The sequence below is a fragment of the Molothrus ater genome, chromosome 7, assembly GCF_012460135.2.
Source record: "Molothrus ater isolate BHLD 08-10-18 breed brown headed cowbird chromosome 7, BPBGC_Mater_1.1, whole genome shotgun sequence".
NCBI classification, from domain to species: domain Eukaryota; kingdom Metazoa; phylum Chordata; class Aves; order Passeriformes; family Icteridae; genus Molothrus; species Molothrus ater.
The window spans coordinates 31740699-31761207 of NC_050484.2; the positions used below are offsets into that span (position 1 = coordinate 31740699).

The 20509-nt window shown below is 37.1% G+C and overlaps 1 protein-coding gene across 1 annotated transcript in view; it reads right to left on the minus strand.

Moving 5' to 3' along the window:
• The window catches only part of ZRANB3 (zinc finger RANBP2-type containing 3), a 40388-nt gene that overhangs the window by 14435 nt on the left and 5444 nt on the right, over positions 1-20509 (minus strand). Inside the window, 5 exon segments of the mRNA XM_036386409.2 lie at positions 1425-1510; positions 3239-3470; positions 5860-6019; positions 6022-6037; positions 8719-8737. Coding sequence (XP_036242302.1) covers positions 1425-1510; positions 3239-3470; positions 5860-6019; positions 6022-6037; positions 8719-8737 — 513 coding nt within the window.

A 20509-nucleotide genomic window follows, 5' to 3' on the forward strand; every position in this document is an offset into this window, starting at 1 on the left:
TTTTGAGGAAGTGTTGCAGCAAGAACAACAGCTTTTCTCTGTCAGCATCACCAGGAGACAATAAAATAATGGACATGACAGATTTGGAGAAAAGCCCAGGTAGCATTTTCCAGGGCTAGAAGAGTGTGTTAAAAGCATGTAATTTTAATAAGAAGACAAACAAACAGCCAGAAAAGCCCCACAATAATTTAGAGATTTTCAAGCCTTATTAACTTTATCAACAGTGTTCTAATTAGCTGAATTAGCTGAATATAATCATTTGGGAAAGGGACTGAGGGAGTCACTTCTGCACTGGTGAAGTGGGAATGGCACAGATGGAGACAGCAGCATCTTTTGCTCATATCCCTTCCTTGGTCTATTTATATATCTGTCCTTATAAAGGCTTCCTTCCTCCACCCTCAGCATCAGGGATAAGACAGAAATGGCAGGCTAAACCTCACAGAAATAGTTTGGAGTTCATCCTTAAAACAGGTGTCTATGGACACCAAGGAAAAACCACCCAAATTTTCACAGGAAGTGCTGCATAAAATAATCCTATCAAGTTTATTACCACAGGAGGTTTTGTTCCAGCCAAGTCATGAAGAAAAAGTTATTCACTGAAAGCTTGCCAAACCCTGAACTTGATTTTTATTATATTTATGGTATTCCAAAAATAAGATAATCATCTATGATTGAGTAGCTAACCATGCTGTACCCACGCACACTTGTGGTGTGAAAATTACAGATGCATTCAGTCAAAACACCGTGGAAAAAATAGCATTTCTCTGTCTGAAAATTAGACAGTGATCTTCCATGTTATTTGAAGTTAAATACTGATAAAGTGCATATGATGGAGGGAGAAAAACAAGTTTTATGAAAATGAAACCATGTAATTATTATTGTAAAAATTAAATCTAAATGCTAGCCAATTTAGCTGACAAAAATCTGTTATTCTGAATACATGCAAAGTTGTAGATATGAAATTTTTAGCTAAGACAGTCAGCCTGTGAAATATAGAGACAAGTACTGGACTTTTTTTCTCACCCAAGTGTGGTGAGGTCACAAAAAACCTGGATCCCATAATAAAGAGAGATATAAATTATTACATGACCATGAGCTTAAGACTGAGAGTCAAAACCTCCAGTTCTGAAGGTAAAACCTTCACAGCTCACACTAACAACAGTAAATGTATAAATAATTTTACTTAACAGAATGCTTCAACTTTTTTTCAAACTTTAACAGCATTAATTAATTTAATCAGTGTCACCCTTTTCCCAATTCTCTTTGATGGAGGAGATGGTAGCTGACCCTGGGTTTCAAAGCAAGATGGTGTGATAGAGCAGTAGAGGTGCCACCTACTGAATCTCTCACTTGGCATGACAAGAAAAATCAAAGACACTCGTGTAAATGTAAATAAGAATGTAAATAGGCAAGGGCAGTAATACCTGACACGAGCATCACAGTATTTTTTAGCATATTCATTCCAAGTTCCAAACCTTCTTGGAAACAGTGCCTCAACCTGCATGAAGAGCTGTATAAAAAATAAAACAGCAACAGTGAAAAATTAAACATTCCCTGTGAATGGAAGACTAATCAGAAATAATGGTTCTTGTGCTAAGTTTACATTTAATATTTGCACAAAACCCACACAGCTAGGCCTGCATGCAAAAGAAATTCCTCAGGATACAGGAGGCTTCAGAGAGGACAGTTGTGGGAAGCCCTCAAAGAACAGAGCACTCAGAGCACTGTAACAGCACTGACAGCTTGGAAAAGATTCCCATTCAACAAGAAAATATGGATGAAATGAAGTTATTCCTTAAATACAGTGTTTATCATTTGCCAGGTGCATGGGTTTCTGCAAAGCTTCAGAGCAGGTATTGCATGAGTGGTTTGCTTCCTAAAATACATGAAAAACCTACTCAATTCTTAGGTTTTACTTCAAAAAGTGGACAATATCAATGCAGACCAGAAATTTCACAGCTTCTTCCCTGCTGAATAGCAGGAGGCAAATACCAGTTTAGATGACCTTAGGCAGGAGGAATCCTGCTTTACAAGCTGTTACACTGTCAAAGCTTCCTGGCTTCTGAGATCATTTTCTATACATTTAAAGACTTTATACAAAGATTCTGCTTGCAACACAAAACTGATTAAAGACATCTAATGCTTTTTATACTCTGCCTTGTAAGCCACTGAAGAACATCAGTATCACTAAAAAATATCTCAAATTGTTTTCCATTTGGTCACGAATTTTGATCCCATTGCTGTGGTCAAGGACAGGTGTATGGGATTTCCTTCAAAGACCTTTAACAATGATACTGGTCTCAGTATCCATGTACTATATAAAGGTAGAACACTTTCTAACTTCAGTTCTTCATCCAGGGCTGGTTGCAATGTCATTGTACAGGAACTTTTAGTAATTATCCACACTCATAAACATAAATATTCATATTAAATTTTTAGGCAAGTACTCATGATGTACCAAGCTCTTTTCCATACCACAGATATCTTCCTCAAGTTATGAAGTCTTTGAACAAATTAAATTAATAAGGGTCTTGGCATAAGTTCTATTTACACAGTAAGGAATTCTGAAGCATAAAATATTATTTATATAACTCTTTTAAGTTCCCTCAATACAAATCAGCTCTTATATTCCATTTCCCCCCTACATTTGATAAATAAAGTATAGTTCATTATTAAACCCAAGAGGGTTTTTGTTACCTCTCTGCTCCTCCCTAATTCCATAAGCTGAACTTCCTTCAAAGGAAAATTTGTCATTCTGGATGTGCAAAACAAGCACAGCCTGTATTTTTTTCCATTGAAGTGAACATTAGGAATATCCAATAGACCAGTGACACTAAGGGCTTTCTTTATCAGATGATGAAGTAGAAGATTTTTTACAAGATCTTGTCCACCAAAGAGTTCCCTACCCAGGAGAAAGAAGCAGTTCTCTGCCCAGGCTCTTTATTTTTTATTTCACCCAACAATCAGTCTGTTACATGTAAGATTAATTTCTTACAAGAAACACTGTCTCAATTCACCTGTGCACAAGCTTGAAACAAGTTTGTAAATCAACTCAAAATCGGTTTCATTTCTTATACTTGTCTTTTCTGATGCAGCCAGTGCACCTTTTGATGTCCTAATGCATGTAATTGAATATATTCAAGGAAACTACAAAACTGAACATTTATTACTGATACTATCATTAAAAAAAACAAACAAAACCAAACCCAAAACAAAGAAAACACAACATGTCAAATACCTCTTCAGGTCTTCCTAGAGCAGGAGTTCCAGTAAGGAGAACAGCTCTGAGAGCTTTCTGAACAATTGGCAGTAAAATCTTGCTACGGGTGGCATTTCTGGATTTCATATAGTGTGACTCATCAATCACAACCACCTTAAATTTCTGCCTGTACAAAGTGTCTACCAAGGTCTGTGCATCAGATGTTAACAGCCCATAGCCCAGAATTGTTACTTTGCTTGTTGATATTCCCCTGAAAGAGAAAATCCACAAGTTTCTTAGTAAATTTTTATTGTAGGACAATTCATATGGCAGAGAGATTATAAAAAACTAACCTCAGAAGGTATGTGTGGCTCCTTTTGGATTGATTGACATGTGGGCTGTCAGGCTAACAACAACAGCTTTTGGTGTTTAAAACATCTCACACTTCTCAACCACACACATTTCATAATCATTTTCAGAGGACACACATTGCTTTTCAAAGGAATTTCATTTATCTGGATGCATTGCTTCACCCTGAGCTCTTTTCCAGGGGCAATTTCCCATTGGAAAAATCTCCTTTGTGGACAAAAAGTTACACACAAGCCAAGATCTTAATTAGCACCCAAACACCTGAAATAAAAATGTCTCTGTGCAAGCTTTCTACTGCTCTGGGTACAAAGAGTCCCCTCAGCAGCAGCCTGAGAGGGTTAATCAGACTGTCCCTGAGTATTTGGGCACTGTGAAAGTACAGACTGGGCTGAACCTCACCACCTGGAAAAACCATTCCTGTCAGAGCTCTTATCCAGCTTTTTTGCTCAAATAGGACAAGAAGAAAACAAAAACATCTGGAAATAGGGAGTCAACATGGCACAGGATGAAAAACTAGTATTTAATTGAAAATGAACGTTTTATAACAAATTTCAACATGTATACAGGTCCAAGGCACGAACTGATATTGAAATCACTAGAGAGCACTGTGGCCCTTCAGGTGCAGCACAGGAACTCGAAGCTGTTAGACACACAAGTCACCAGGATGGGGTCATAGCTGGTCTACCCATCTGTCAGACACCACTGCCCTGCTGGCATCATTTCTGTTTGTGCTGCAGTACAAGAGATCGAGAAACCAAACAAGCTGAAATTTCCTTGAGGATTTAAAAGGAAGAAAGTAAATGCAGCTCCACATTCATGCTCCTGGATTTGGAAATGCACTGGTTTGAGCACTGGCACTGTGGGCACTGCAGGGTCTGGCTGTCACTGTACAGATAAATGTAGCAACCAGGAAAGCATGAATTTCCCTTACCCTTTCTGAAGGGTACATTTAAAAATTATATAAAAAAAAAACTTATTTATTTTAGTGGAACCAATTTATTCAAGGAACTTCCATTTTCAAACTCGGCGAGAAATTACAAACCTAAACTGATGCCTAAGTTTATTTTAACCTGTTTTAATCAAGAAGTTAACACTCAAGCAGTAAACTTGGAAGTTTTGAAGAAAAGCAAAGTATTAAACTGAGAGAAATCAAAGCTTAACATATGGAAGCAGAGTTTAACAAAATGCTAAACCAAATTTGGCAGCTGTATTTTTGCATTTTCTTACAAATGCATGAAACACTTTCTAATGTTAAAATATTAATTAGTTCAACAGCAACCTCACTTATAGCTAGGAAGCCTCCTGGGAGTTAAATGAACAGAAACCCAAGTTTTCATCTTTCCTTGTTTTTAAATATAAATAAGTAATAATAGTTAAGGTCTGCTCCTTTAAAAAAATCTTAAAAGGAGCAGAATTTCATCTGCCATTTAATTTTCCCATCATTTTGCCTAGTCCACATTTCCCTTTATGCAACCAGCACTATAAGCACTGAGTGCATTTCAGATAAATACCTTTAAAAAAAAGCTAATTTTAGTTTCTATATTCCTATGATGAATTTAAATTTTGACCATCAGTAGGAATTACCCTTTGATGAAGCTTTCAAAATGCATTTTCAGTTGGATTTCTGTGGTTACCAGGAAGGTTCCAAGCAGCACATCTTGGCAGTCAAGTCACTCTCTGATATTCCCAGAAAAGATGAAGATCAGTCTCCCTCACACCAAAGTTTTAGAACAACATCTAAACATTAGCATCAAATCAACCAAGTCATTTACAGTAAAGCAGACAAAACCCACCCTTGCAATTCAGGGTAATAGGAGAGTTATTCTAATAACACCCAAGCCATAGCCTCTCTGATGAATTCATGCTATTAAATCTAAAGATAGAAAGCGTAGGGCACGATGACCTTTTCAGTTATTTAGGGATTACTTACTCGAACTTACAAATTTCCTCAGCGTGCTAAATGGAATTCTAACAGTAATTACTTCCTTATTTTGTAATGTACACCAGAAGTTCTCCAAAAATGTTTTACAGAAGCTAATGAATTCATCAGAGTTGAGAAATAACTGTGTATGTTCAATTTGAGACACACTGAAGTAATCTAATTTTCAGCAGACAAGCATTTGCTACTTTGCAAAAAGCAGATCCCTCAACTTCAAAGAAAATGAGTAACTACTATAACAAAAGAACAGAAAACTGGGAGGAGTGGCTGATAGCCCAGAGGGTGTTTCTGATAGCCCAAGGGTAGCCCTGCTTGAGCAAGCCTTTCTAGAGAAGAACAACAAACTACTCACCCAATATCAGTTTTGTTCTGAATGATGCTAATGTCATCTGGAGAGAGCTCTGGAATCCACTTCTCCATCTCATCCACCCAAGGGTATCTTAGAGAGGAAGGCACTACAATTAGGAGAGGCCATTCATTTTTATAGTAATATGAAATGGCAATTGCTTGATTGTTTTTCCTAGCCCCATCTGGGAAAAGAAAAGAAAAGAAAAAAAAGAACATTTAAACCAGAAGTCTCTGTTCAGAAAGCATACTCCATTCAGAAGAGCCCAAAAGGTTTTGCAAAGACAGAACCAAATACAGGAAACCCAGCCAAAGAGCTACTTATATAGCATGTATTTAATTATCACTTTGTTAGCACAGATCATCTTTTATGAAACAAGATTTTCCTAGTTAAATGTATTAATACATGTATTCTATCTGGTTATCTCATTAAAGTCAGAAGAAGCATTTCCATTAATCTCAGAAGATTTTCAGTTCAGAGTCTGAATAGGAGAGACTAAAAAAATCAAACTCTTTAACTTGTGAAGCTACTGAAAACATTTCTAAAAGACTATGCAAAGGAAAGAAAAATACAGGATGCCTTCTTACAGTAACAACAACTTTGTCCCCAATTGCATAGGCAAGTGAGGAACACAGACCTGTGGGAAGAACCCCACTGGGTTTGACCCAGTGGGTCAACAAAGAGAAACTACTGCTCTGATTCAGCAGGGCTGATGGCTTCTCCCTGGCCTGCCCCACAGAGGAGAAAGGCCAGCTAGTGAGAATTCAGATGTACACACATGGGGAGGAGTCAAAAGATCTGCATTTAACAGGGAAGTACATGCTTCCTATTGCCAAGGTGGGAATGCTCCCATCTGTGAATGATCATGGCAACAGATGTCTCTAAGAGTCAGAATTTAGGGTTTTGCTTAAAAAATACCACACACTTCCCCCCCACACCAAAATTTTATCAAAGAATGCAGCTATTTTGTCTGCTTGTTCACATGGCAAGAGATAATTCCCAACTCCTGTGAAACACCAAAGTAGAGATGAGCCTTAAAATGCTCTGGGCAGGTTTTCCATGGAGTCCAGTGGCACTGAGTTGGATTTGCTGCTATCTAACTACTCACAGCAGTGAGACATAAAACAACTTACATCTCTAGTAATGAGTCTAAAAGTGACTTAATGATGTAATGAGGAGATTTCCCAAGTACAAAAGAAAACAATGAATTTTTATACTATTACTGGAAAGAAAATAATAGGAAAGCTACTGTGATACTCAGTTTTCATTCAAAATTGCCAAGTTGTCATTAAAATTTTCCTGCAAGTTTTCCCCTTGTGTCACCAGTAGTTCTTAGGTCATCTGAAAATAACTCCAAGTGGAAAAAAAACCCAACAAAATAAGATTCATTTTTAGTTTGCTGCCATGGTTAGGGACACAGCTATGTGTGCCTAACCAGGCCCTGGTGATAACCCAGGCACTGGGTTGAAATGAAGATGGAATAAAAGCAAGGCTTTTACCATCAGCACACCCAGGGCTGGATGCAGATTCCACAGAGCTGATCAGCAGGTAGGGAGCAATGTGAGAGACTAGAAAAACTGGAGAAAATATTATGGCCTTGGCTTTTGATATAAACCCATCTTTCTCCAGCATGCAAATGGATGACACTGAAATTTTAGGGGAAAAATTTTGTCTGTCCCCACTCTGAGAAGAAATAGAAGCAGATTTGTAGATCATCTTTCAAAAAACACTGGTTTTATCTTACTTTAATCCTTACATAGTTACACAGTCCAGGGATATATACAGTAATTCTCTGACCTTGGGTTTTCCTCCATAATTTCTTTTGACATAAAAGCTCACAATACTGATATTTAATTTTACCAACATTTTCTTATTTAGAGATAGGACAAAAAGCACAGGATACACACCAGTGCACAATACTTCCTCCAGTGCCACACCTATTGTCATTACAAAATATACAACTTTTATTTTGGAATAAATGTATCTTCCAGGACTTTTTATTGCTAACATAATTATGCACAGCTCATTTTCTAGTTCAAGGCTGGAAATAAACTGTTTTAATAAAAAAATAGCTACTGCTGATATTTTGATTTTTCCCAAGCTTCCCTTTTCTCTTCCCCTGAATACTTTTGTATTCTCCACAGCTCCCAGATATTTTGCATTCTGTGCCAGGATAGTTTATCCAGATGTAATGAGATTTTTATAGTATGAGGAGATGCTTAAATCCCAATAATCCATCTCCCTCTCCCTCCTAGTGTGTCAAGAAAACCCAAATTAGAATTGTGAGACTACAGCAATTCTCTTTTTCAGAAAGGTTTTATACTGACAATACTTCAAGAACATTATTACAAAAATATTTTATCTGGGGGAAGAAATGCTGGACTCAGATTTCCCTGATATGGATGGAATACAACATATATTTTTAAATGTATGGATACAATGAATTTTACTATTACTACTTGATGAGAGCACTTTAAAAAATTCATCTTTGGAAACCATATCTGTTAAAAATCTTTTTGGGCCAGGAATGTCTAATAATGCACTAAAAATAGCTCACTATGCAATTATAAAGCACTTTAAAAAAATCAACTGAGTCAGTGTTTTTAAAATGTAACAGTGCAGGAGATTTAACCTACAATTAAAAGTAACCTTTTAAGTTTTCTCAAGGATTCTTCTAAACTTATGTCAGGTTCCAATTTTTCCCTCACTTAGGTATTTTCAGGATATCTGCTGACTATCACACAAATTAGGATTCTTTCATTACCAGCCTTTCTGCCCACACCTCTCAAACAAAAAAAGTCACATCTGCACCAAGTGCATTAACACCAGAAAAGAGAGTGTTAGAGGAACAGGAACATCACTTACCTCATCAGCAATCATACACCTAAATAAGAAACAAAAAAGGGGAGGAAAAGCAGAAATTAATACAAAATATAATACATAAACCAATACTTACAAATTGTTTACTATAAATTTAAATTCTGGATTTACAGAACCAATGAAAGGAAAAAAGGTGACTTCATTCCTCCAGATATCACCTACAAAAAATGAATTTGGTATGAACTGAAGCTAAGTCCAACAATTCTTCTAAATATGTTTATTCAGTTTGCTGGCATTACTCAGAACTTGCAATTGCAAAACTGAACTTCTGCTTAGGTCCAGGGATAGATTAACTGTAATCATAAGAGACACTTCCAAGGCAAAAGTGTATCTTCAGTTTTCTTTTGTCTTTCAGCAATGCTTTTGTGCTTCATGATTAAGGACTATTTGTATTTCAGATTGATTTCAAAAATGTGCTTTCCTGAGCTGTCACATTTGTTTTGAAATAGAAGCAGACACTCCCTCTCCCACACCAATTGTACCAGCTAAAGTATTAGAAAATGAATTTGATTTTTTGCCCATTTTGGAGTCACTTGGCAAAGACACGCTGTGTAAAGACAATGACAACTCCAAGTGCCCAGTCATAAACAGTAAATTCTGTTCAGCATATTTACATTTTGTAAACATTAAATGCCATTTTTTACATGAATTTCTGAAAGGTATTTTAACCATTCTGGGATTCTATATGTACCCTTTACACTGTGTAACTCAAACATAATGCTCCTTCCAGGAAAAAATGGGAAAGATCTTCCAGGTCTTAGTGTCTTTAACAAAATTTAACACAAGATATAAACATTCTGTATTTTGATCCAGAAAAATTTTTCCAAGTAATACAGAACTGCTTTTTTAATGGTAGCTACTCTGGAGTTAGTGGAGCTGGCCAAAAAAAGATAAAATGTTTGATATTTTCAGAACCACAGTATAATGCTGTTTGCTCACTGCCTGCCAGTATAAATTCCTGTGTCTACTAACTTCTGCAGTTTCATTCAACTGAGGTAAAAAATTGATTCAAAATTAATCTTATACAACTCCATTTTTATAAGCAACAAACTATCTATTTGCAATTGCTTTGCAACTTCCCCTCCCCAGCTGTTAGGGATGGAGCAGAGAAAACATAGGAAGAAAATATAACAAAACAAAGCCCCCAAGCCTGCACAGATTTACAAAGGAATAAAAAGGCAGGAAGACAATTATTTTTAGTGGCAACTCATGATTGTGAGGCCTTAATGTCTGTGATTTGCAGCTGGGCAAAGACATTTATTTGCAGACAACTAACACACAATTCTAATTTTAAAATAATGTCAGTTTTTTTCAAAGACTGCTTTTTTTTTTTCCCATTCAATACTCATTGTTAATTGCTTGAACTGAAGTTTACAAAACAAGCCTTTCTTTTTTGCAGATTCTTTGAGGCCAACTGCTTTCAGTACATTAATCATGTTTTTTAAAAACAGTTTGAGGCCTGAAATCAATTGGAATGCACACTAACCTACTGTTGCAGTAGTACTCCTTACACAAATGCAGCAAATGAGTAAGGCTACGACCAACAGCTACAGAGCAGAGACAGCTCAAGAATAAACCACAGACCTTCTTCAACAATAAAGATTATTTATGGTAGGAATATCAGGGCTCAAGTACAAATATAGCAATAACCAAGCTGCATCTGGTAGCAAGAAAATGTGGTAAAGAGGACAGGAATAAAAGTATTCCTTGTCAACCTCTGCTGCAAATACTGTATCTCTCAGCAAATCAGTTTAAATTTTAGTAGAATTGCATAAATAGTGAAATGTTAATTATGCCAGCTCAGACAAACAGAAAAAGTGAGAATAGGTAGGATCCTGTTGCACTACTCTTTGGCATAGGTGAACTATTTGGATGCTCCTCCTTCCCTTCAGGATAACAAGCAAAAATGAAGAAATTCAGAGTGATTTACAAATGGCTCTGACAATTAGAAACTGAATAGCAAATAACAAACTACCCACTTTAAAAGCATGTCAACCACAGGAACTTTTCCATAAAGCTAGATTTCTTCATCAGAGTGAAATGTAGCCACCTAAACATTGATGACTTTATCTGATGACAAATAAGAAATGGTTCTGCTTTTCTTTTTGCACTCATTTTCAGGCAATACTCATAAAATCTTTGCTGCTATAGAGTATCTCCTGTTTTCAATGTCTATTAACTTCCACTGATTATGTCCTTAAGTTAAATTTCTTATGTAGCAGCAACAAAGTTGATGACTTTAAAATATTTATAGAAACTCATCAATTTGTTGCTGGTAAATGAAGCAAAGTACAAAGTAGCTGCCATCATAATAATAACAATAATAATTTACCCATAATAACTCTGCAAACAGAGGTTACATGAAGTGATCAACACAGTTTTATCTTCCTTATTTCTGCAGTACCAATAGAAACAGAGCCACAGAAACATCCCTATGCTTAAAGCTGGGGATCTCTGGTGATATTTTGCTAGTAAGCATTCACTTTCTTCTCCTGCCTAATGATGAAATTGCTTTGTCATAAGTAGTTGGGATTTTCTTCCTGTACTTGCAATCCAGCCATTTTTCAGCATTTAAAATTTGACCAGACACATCATAGATTGAGATCAATCAAGTGCACTAAATTGGTTTTAAAGCTCCAGTTAGAGTTATCTGAATGTGTGAAGTCCCCTGTGATTATACAGTTAGTGACATGAATCACTGCTTGGATCCACACTGCTCAGACTCAAATTCCTGAAGTGCTACAGTTTTTAAATTGCTAATTTATGCCAACTAATTAACATTATTGACACTCACACTTAACAAAATTTTAACATGGCACACAAGATTGAGTTTATGATACAGGTAGGAGTTAATGGAAGTGGAAATGGAGGATATTCAATTTATTTTATGACATAATGCATTTTAAAGCATTCATTTGTGTAGCTTTCACAGTTTTAATATAAGAATTCTAAAGATGTCTGCCTAATGTAGTTGCAAATCATAAGAAGTCCAAATTATTTTCATTGGATTCTGGGGCAATGAAAAACACCTTACAGAGGAGAGGAAATCATGAAGTGTCTGCAGTTTATAATCACAACAATTAGATTTGAAGTGTAAAGAACTTCCCCATCTTTATAGCCCACATCACACAGAACTTACAAGATACCTAATAGTTAGTTGCACTAAGCTGCTAAAAAGCAATACTTTACATAATCTTAAAAACATGCAGCCTCTATTTAAAACAAACTTCAGTATGTTCTACATTATTGCAGTCAGACAAGCTGCCAACATGGACATAAAGGTTCCATGCTGTCAAAAGCAGAAGAAACAGATCTTCAGCTACATTGAAGGGACAAATACGTATTTTTGTTTCACATATTTTGACTGCAAGAAGACAGACTTCTTGTTCTCTGAAGTTCAATTAGTCATTTCCTCTCAACTGGTAGTTACCCAATCTGAGCTTCATCATTCATGTCCCATCTGTTCATATGACACCTTAATAATAGCTCTATCCAAGAATATAAATCAGAGCTATGATACGCAGATTCATATCCTGTTGGAAGCTCAGCCCACATGGTCAAAAGTTTCAGAAAAGCATGGAAAAAAGGAATCTGAGATGTCTCAGTTGCACTTGCTCTCAGCAGCAAAGTCCAACCATGCAAAAAGCAGCAGTCAATGGCAAATTCTTTCAGATTCTTTTGCATTTAATCTTTAAATGTTTCCCTCCTTCAGAGCGAATCCTGTGGCTTGTGTTTGAATCTCTGTCCATTCATCAAGGAAATCTATTTTTTTCTGAGCAGAAACAGCAGAGTCTCATTGGGATGCACTGCACATGCTGCTACAACCTTGCTACTATTCATAACCCTTTTGCAGTATAGGGTTAGCAATGGCCTCCAGACACAGTAGGACCTTTCACAAATAGAAGGGAAACATCATTTGGGCCTTCACTAGACTGTAACAGCCCCAGCATTTTGAGGTGTATTAGCCTGAAAATAAAAGCACATTTTTCTTTTATCAAGCAATCACAAAGAGCTTTGAGTGAGGATGTACCCTGGTGAGTGAACATGCCTGCAGAGAGTAAGGTCTGCTGTGCTGGGGCACCTCAGGTGCACACAGCTCCAAAACCTTCCTGCTGTTCACTGAAGAGAACAACTGCAAGCACCTGAGGCTGTACACAAACCCCAGCTCTCTTCTGCACGTAGAGAATCCATAATGGAAGGGACCACCCAAAGCTGGATGAGTCAGAACCCCAGAACCAGTGTTTCAGCACTGTCAGAACAGTCTTGGTTGGTACTTGATTCCATGTAAAGGTACCAAGCACCAGGCAAAGGTGCATTTATACATTCTTACTACAGCAAACCTTGGAGAGAAACCTGAAGCAAGCAAAAAAAACAGGTGAAGGAGCTAAGAAAGAAACCCAAAGCTCCTGACAGAGCCCTCTGAAAGCTCTATCAGGAAAGCTCTGCCTCTAAAAGGACAGAAAGAATAATTTTTCAAACCTCAAAAAACACTGGTTGTGTTGATGTCAAGAAGATTGGAATCAGCTTCGCAAAGCAGAAGGACAAGCAGATCTTTAAAATTTTATGCAGATGAGTTCATTGGAGAAACAGAAGGAAACTGAGGCTAAGCTCATGTGGCATATGCCATAGAGCCATACAAAAATAGTCTGCATCAGAAGGTTAATGCTAACACAATTTTAACATTAACAATTGTGTTAATGCTAACACAGTTTTATAAAATGAGTTTCAGGAAGAACAAACATTTAAATGAAAATCATTTCTATTTCTGGGTTCCATTTGGGTCACCCCTTTTGAAATGTCAGCACTATTAACCATGCAAACAATGCAGCTAAAGTTTCTTCTATTAGGTATGGCTACTGCAGTAAAGTATTTTTGTACAGAGAAAGAATCTCATTTTGAACCTTGCTCTTGGAGGAATATTGATTAACAACACACTGGAATGAAGGTCTCTGTAACCAAGGATCCCACCAAGCCAAACACCTGGTGTTAGAGCTTTCTTGTAACTATAGAAATATTTAGATACTATCTTCTCTAGAGAGTTGTGCTTCCTTACCTGGGACACTAAAAACTAAAGGGGTACAGCAATCCAATCCATCTGTTGCTTGCTTGTAAGGATAATTTAACTTCTTGATTGATTTTCAGCAGCTATTTATCCAGGAAAAACTGCTAAGAACTGCAGGTAGCTTTTCAGAACAAACTCCTTCCCTTCTAAATGCATTTTCCAAGGCAAACAGTGAAAGCTGTAGCACTTCATTTTTTAAAACACTGAAAAATTTTGTTACTACTCAAGCAAATTAAAGCTGTTTTTTGTTAATGCAGGCTTTGGAACATGTTGTACAGAGGAAGCTTGAGTCTTTCTTTCACTGGTGTGGGTGTCCTGATATTCTTGGGATTCTCACCTACTCATGTGAGTCAGTTTTATATAACACTACAACATATAATTTCCCTCCTACTCACAAGCCAACACTTCAGCACTAACATCTCAACCAAGGGTTATTTAAGGAATCTGAACTTAGAACATTTTTATATAAAACTGCGCAAGCAACCATTACATTTGTGTGTCAGTAATCACAGCACGCAGTCCTAAAACTGCAACAAAGAGAGCTGACTCCCTTGCAACAATAATCAAGGGTGTTGCAGCAAAAATAATGCTCCAGAAGATGTAAGATAAATCTTACCCTTGCTCCTGAACTACACTAGGTATTTAAAAAACCCCTAAGTGATAAAACCCCAACCTTTGATTTAACAGAAGATGCACTAAATTGCCACATCTGCATTGTTAATGATTCTGAAAAGGAGTGGAGGGGAGAATCATTGTGCTTTTCTCCAACACTCCTCTACATGTGACTGAAAAACCCACCTAAAATGTTTTCTTAGTACTTGAAAGCTCTCAGGCCACGTGTTCTGGTATTTTAGCTTTGGCAAGGATGTGTGGAATAATACATAACAAAGTGGTCAAGTTGAAGGTGAAGCCAAGACACTTCAATAGCTTTTTAGAATATATTAATGGAACTGTTAGGTTAGAAAAACTTCCAGCCAAGAAGACACCCAACAGTGACAGTGAAAACTCCTCATCTATTCAGTCACTGGCTTCAGAGACAAATGAGTTCAGCAGCTGACTCAATGCAAGAAAACAGAGTAACTTCAACTATTTTCAGCTCCTGATAATCAAGGCTGCAAATGTTAACCTTGCTGTTAACTGGCATGCCTGAAATCCCTCTGAGCAGCAGCAGAAACCTTCCTTAGTGTGCAGTCTACTGGCTTTCAATGAAATGGAGATACTTATCACTACTTTCCCTATAAACTCTGCATTCCCTGGTGATCTGGGGTACTTTTCCCTTGTGCCTGTGTTCCTCCTCTCCTTCCAGCTTGCATTAAGTCAGTCAGAATGTTACTCATTTAAGACCTTATTTCTATTCACTCTCATTAAAGTGACTTGTCTCACATTCAGAACTGCTCCCTCCCCTTTGTCCTCTCCTGGGTGCTGTAGTTAAACACCAACTTCTCTTCATGGATTCCCACACTGCAAACCTTCCCTGCACACAGCCAACACCAACTCATTTCCCCTTTCCCCTCCCTCTATCACTGTTGACAACCTACTACCCACACTTGTAATCTTTATCTCTCTGGGTTCTCCTCTTCCATTCTAACACATTGTGCCCTGCATTCCTAAAATCTGCATTTTCTTCTCTATTCCTGCTGCTACGAGTCCACATTTAAAGCCAGGTAAATTCTTATATTTCCACCATTGGTTTTTTTCTGTTCTTAAGTCTTCTTTTTCTCTTTTTCACCCCACATAGCTCCTCTCCTGAATTATATCCTAGATTCACTTACTGACAATGCATTTTTTGTTCTATTTGAATTGCTTCCCAGTTCCTCCAGCATCACTTTCAAACAAGCTTCCCTGGCTATGAAAGCTGTGCAGAATTTGGCTCAGTCTCTCATTCATACTTCCTGCATCTGAACCTCATTCTGTGAGCTAGCATCTTCATTTATTCATCCCTCTCTTCCTTGGCACTCCTCAAATGTGAGATGTACTCTGAATCATTACAAACCAACGTCTTAAAAAAAATGAAATGTTTCTTCAACTCTCAGAGCTGCAATGCATTAACTGTTTGATCCTCTCCATATTGACTGAATAGCAATCCTCTTCTTGTTCCCCAGAGATTACTTCTGTGCTTTGTTCTCTAAGACTGGAGATAACTGCTCACCTGTTATAATGCAGGTTTAAGGACCCACATTTATCAGAAAATTGTAATAATTTAATACATCTGAGTTGCTGAATATATTGGAATAAAAGATTATTTCTTTCTTACTCTAGCAAGAGACTTATGCCTTGTTTCAAACAGCCCTTTCAGGCTATCCAACTACAAATCACTGAGACTAGAGACAGAAATCAAAAAAAAGTTACAATTATTTTTCTTCAAATCTGATCTGATCTCAAGTTCTACAAATAATGGAGACTCGTTGATGGCACTTGATGCTGCAAGCCACCAAATACAAACTAAAATGTAATATTTGAGAAGAAATATTAAGAAATATTCATAGACATGAAAAAAAAAAGTGAAGGTAATTTCTTTTTCTACCATGCAAATTTAAGTAATTTGGCTTTTATTGAAGTCGATGTAACTGGAAAAAAATTCAACAATGGCCTGTAAAATATTTTTGTAAGTGTTCCTTTAAACCATGCAGCTGATTCTGGAAAAAAAAATTAGACAATGGTAAAAAGCAGATTGGTCTTGCATTTAATCACAACATTGACTTGCAGAAACCTATGACCTTTCAAACAAAGGACAGAAAAATTAGATATAGACAGTAAGAGATATATAGACATGCAACTAGGCTTAGTGCTTCCAAATGGAATTGAAAGACAAATCTATTCTCTTATTCATAGCTACTATCAAAGATAAGAAACTGAAGAATAGAAATACACTGAAAGAGCAAATCAATCAGTAATCACGGATCAAAAATAGCAAAGATAAAAGCAAAGTAAAACAAAAGCTCTGCTAACTTAAAAAGGCAATACAAGACAGAAAGCAACAATTGCATTGTACAGAAGGAGAAAGAAAGATTAATAGACAACATAAAACCCAGAAGCAAACTCGGTAATGATGACAAAAATAAGAGTGGAAGTGAAAAATAGTTATAGAAAAGTGTAAGACAAAAGGGCCTGCTGCTCTAGCAGAAACTAAAATGTGCATGGACTGAACATATTTTCTCTTATCCATCAGCTTACAACATCTGAAACTATAGCTTCCTTAGACACCCAACTCAAATGGAAATTATACCTTTCATACTACTCAATGGATAATACATCCTAGAAAGTTAAAGAAATTTGTGTAGAAATTTGCATAAGAATTTAAATAGGACTTATATCAGAAATTCCTCACCCTACCAAGGGCTGTGCCTGGGAATTCCAAACATTTCTATTTCCTTTCTGCCCAAGAGCTGCCAATTCTGTGGTCCAGCTGCTAAACCCCCAGCAGACTGTACATGCTGTGCCTTGTGTTCATAAACTTCAAGGAAATTATGATTTGAACCTTTGGTTTTCTGGTCTACTTTGAAGATGGGAGAGGAAGAATTAATTTCTACAAAGACTTATAATTTTTGAAGTAATAGTCTGGTTTAATTAACAAAGAGTTAACTAGCTATGTAGTCCTCCTGTATAACTTGCTAGAGATCAGAGACACAGTCAATGGGAAAAAGCAGTATTTTGAAGTGTAGGCAACTGACTCAATATTATAACAGAGGACATTCATACTCTATTCTCTAATGATTTCACTGCCATAATGGTTCTCTGTAGCCCATTATCCAAAAAAATATTAAACACTATAAAACTTTTTCTTACTCTAGATAGGGACTGCCTAACAAAAGAATTGCCCTTGCATTAAAACTGATGCATTAAAACTTCTGTTCTTAATGGCAGATGTGAACTCTGCACATCCTGATATTGCCATCCATGGTCATTTCCTTTTTTTCCTGTGTCTAACAGCATTAGGCCAGCATGTATGGGAAATACAAAATCACATGCTCCTGAATATATAAGTTAATGTATTACCTCTCAAACTTACAGAGGAAACAAGGTCACCCCAGTAAAACAGTTTGAGCATAGAATTATAATGGAACTGCTTGTTGCAATGGTGGTAAATATCTCCTAAGTCCTCTTTTGCATTCAGCTTAAACAAATTGTTCTGCCAACATGCCTAGAAAGAAATATATCTGTGTGTCTGAAGGCATCTTTTACAGATACCATCTACAAGACAAGCAATGGCAAATAATGATGCTTGCAAATCACATGCTGACAGTTTTTATTGCAAAACTTGATAAAGCATTTAGTGATATCCAGTAGCATGAGAGCTAAATTTCAAACAACAGCATGCCTCTTTTACAGTGTATTCAGGTGAACAAATTGTTTGTATTAGTAGACACACATCACTTCTGTAAAGAGAGGATCTAAAACAAGAATAGATGGTAAAAAGAATTGTGACTTTCCAAGTATGACATTAGTGAACAGCAGCAGTAACAATCAGCAATATTCAAAGAGAGATGTGAGCTCACATGAGATTGAACACCATCCTTATCACCACTATCGAGTCACTTGCCCATGGATCTCTGTATCTTGGATATTTTACCCAAGCTTCCACCACTTTTTCCGGAGCATTGTGCTGCAGCACTGCCACCTCTTCACTAACACCTGGTGACCCCTCAGTTCTACCCTGAGTTCTTAAGAAATGGGGGTTTGTCTACATCTGCCCAAACATGACTAAGAAGCAGCAGAGAGCAGAGAATTGCTCACTCCCACTTCCAAACAGCACACACACATCTGACCCCACCAACCCTCAGTATTTCCTGAGCCTGTTGCTAACAGCTCACATTCCTGGAATAGACCACTTGGTGGTTTCTATCTAAGAGGCAGTTTGAAGCACACACAAATAAATAAATACATATTATTGCTGTTTTTAAAAGTAACTTACACCTTCACTGAAAGAAAATCACAAAAATGAAATAGTCTTCATTGATGTAAGTTGTATGCACCCAGCTTTTCTGCACATTAACATCTGAGGCTACAGTAAAGACTCTAAATTGTATCCATCCCTAGGCAGCCATTCCAAAGTGCATATCTGAAGAATAATCTCTAGGAAGGAAAAAGCAGCCAGTCAGTTCCTCACCTTTAAGGCAAGTTTGTGAGATAAAAGGTGTGTTAGCTTATGTTGAAGCACACACTGTCTTGCTGGCTCTAGAATTGTCATTTCCTAGAAAAGTGTTAGGCAATCTCTGTTAGATGAGATAAAGCCTTTGGAGCATCTCCTGGAAAAGCCTTTGATTCATTTACCAATGAATCAAAAATACAAACCACAACAGCATATTTATTTTATGCTTTGGGAAGAGACAAGGGAATTAATAGCTTGCTCCCAGCCCCCTCCATGCAAAAAATAAGAGTTTGTTCTAATAATAAGTGCCTTTTCATGCTGGGTTCTTATCTAATCTAAGATTATATTAATTGAATCTCTTCAGCCAACACTTTGTCTACACCAGTTTCCTACCACTACAGCAAAGCATGGATTGAGTGATGCCTGTGAAGGGAGTGCATAGCCTGGGGGAAGAAGAATGATGGGCAGAGATGCACATACTGCTCACTTCAAGTCCTATGCTTATATATTTTTTAAAATTAGAAAAGACACTTCTACAGAAAATATACCACTGGGAATACTGAAAGAAGGTTTAAATCATTATGGAGTACACAAAAGGGAAAGACTTCTGTGAGGCAAGGGCTGACAAACTAATAAGAAAACTCAGCTACAAGCACCAGAGGCTCTTGTTCTCTGTTTTGGGACAGGAAGAGAAATAGATGTGCACCAGCAAGGGGCAGATTTAAAAAATACTCCTTGGGAAAGTCTGACTTAACACACTTTACTTTATATAGAAGCTGGCTGAGAGTGTGCACACAAATCCTCAATGTGACCTAGCTTACACACAGAACTTGCTGTGCCAAGCAGCAAGATTTCTTGCAATCATGATGAACATTATTTCATATGCATGTCACATGAAAACCATCACTGCTGGGTTATGCAAAACTCTTGTTAGTGAAAGACTTAAAGGAAAAAATTGAACATAAACCCATAACCCTAATGAAAAAAATAGAATTCTTTCCATAGCAGAGTCATTAGAATAGGTATTCCAAACCTTTCTGAATACTTACTGCAGACAATTGTTACTATTTCAACAAAAAGAAGAAAGATACGTCTGATAAAAATTTATCCAGTCCTGGAACAGTTAAGCTGCTTCCCAAGGAAATTCTGTATTATACAATAGCCTGCAGAGGATCACACACTTTCAAATACATCCATTAGCCTACCCTAATTAAATGGGTAGTTTCTTTCATTTTAATGGCTTCTGTTATTTCACTATTTGTGTACACAAACATACACCTCAATTGCACATTCTGTGGCAGCCAAGGGCTTTGGATTTATTAAATTCAACTCTCACACAGGCTATGCTGTCTATTCTACCACAGTCTTAGCTATCTATTAAAATGATATCCACCCATTCTCAGTCTGTGCAGCAAGAAAGTGCCTGATATGGCTGGTGGTCACCAGCAGTTACTGCCAATTCAGCATAAAGCATATCAAATCTCAGGCTCTCGTGTGAAGGGCTGGACTCATCTTTCTGTTCTGCCACTGAAACCAGCAGCATAAAACAGATGGTTTGTTCATTCCCTGAGACAGCACTGCTAAAGGGTTTTGGCCAAAGGAAAAGAATCAAAGAGAAAAAATGC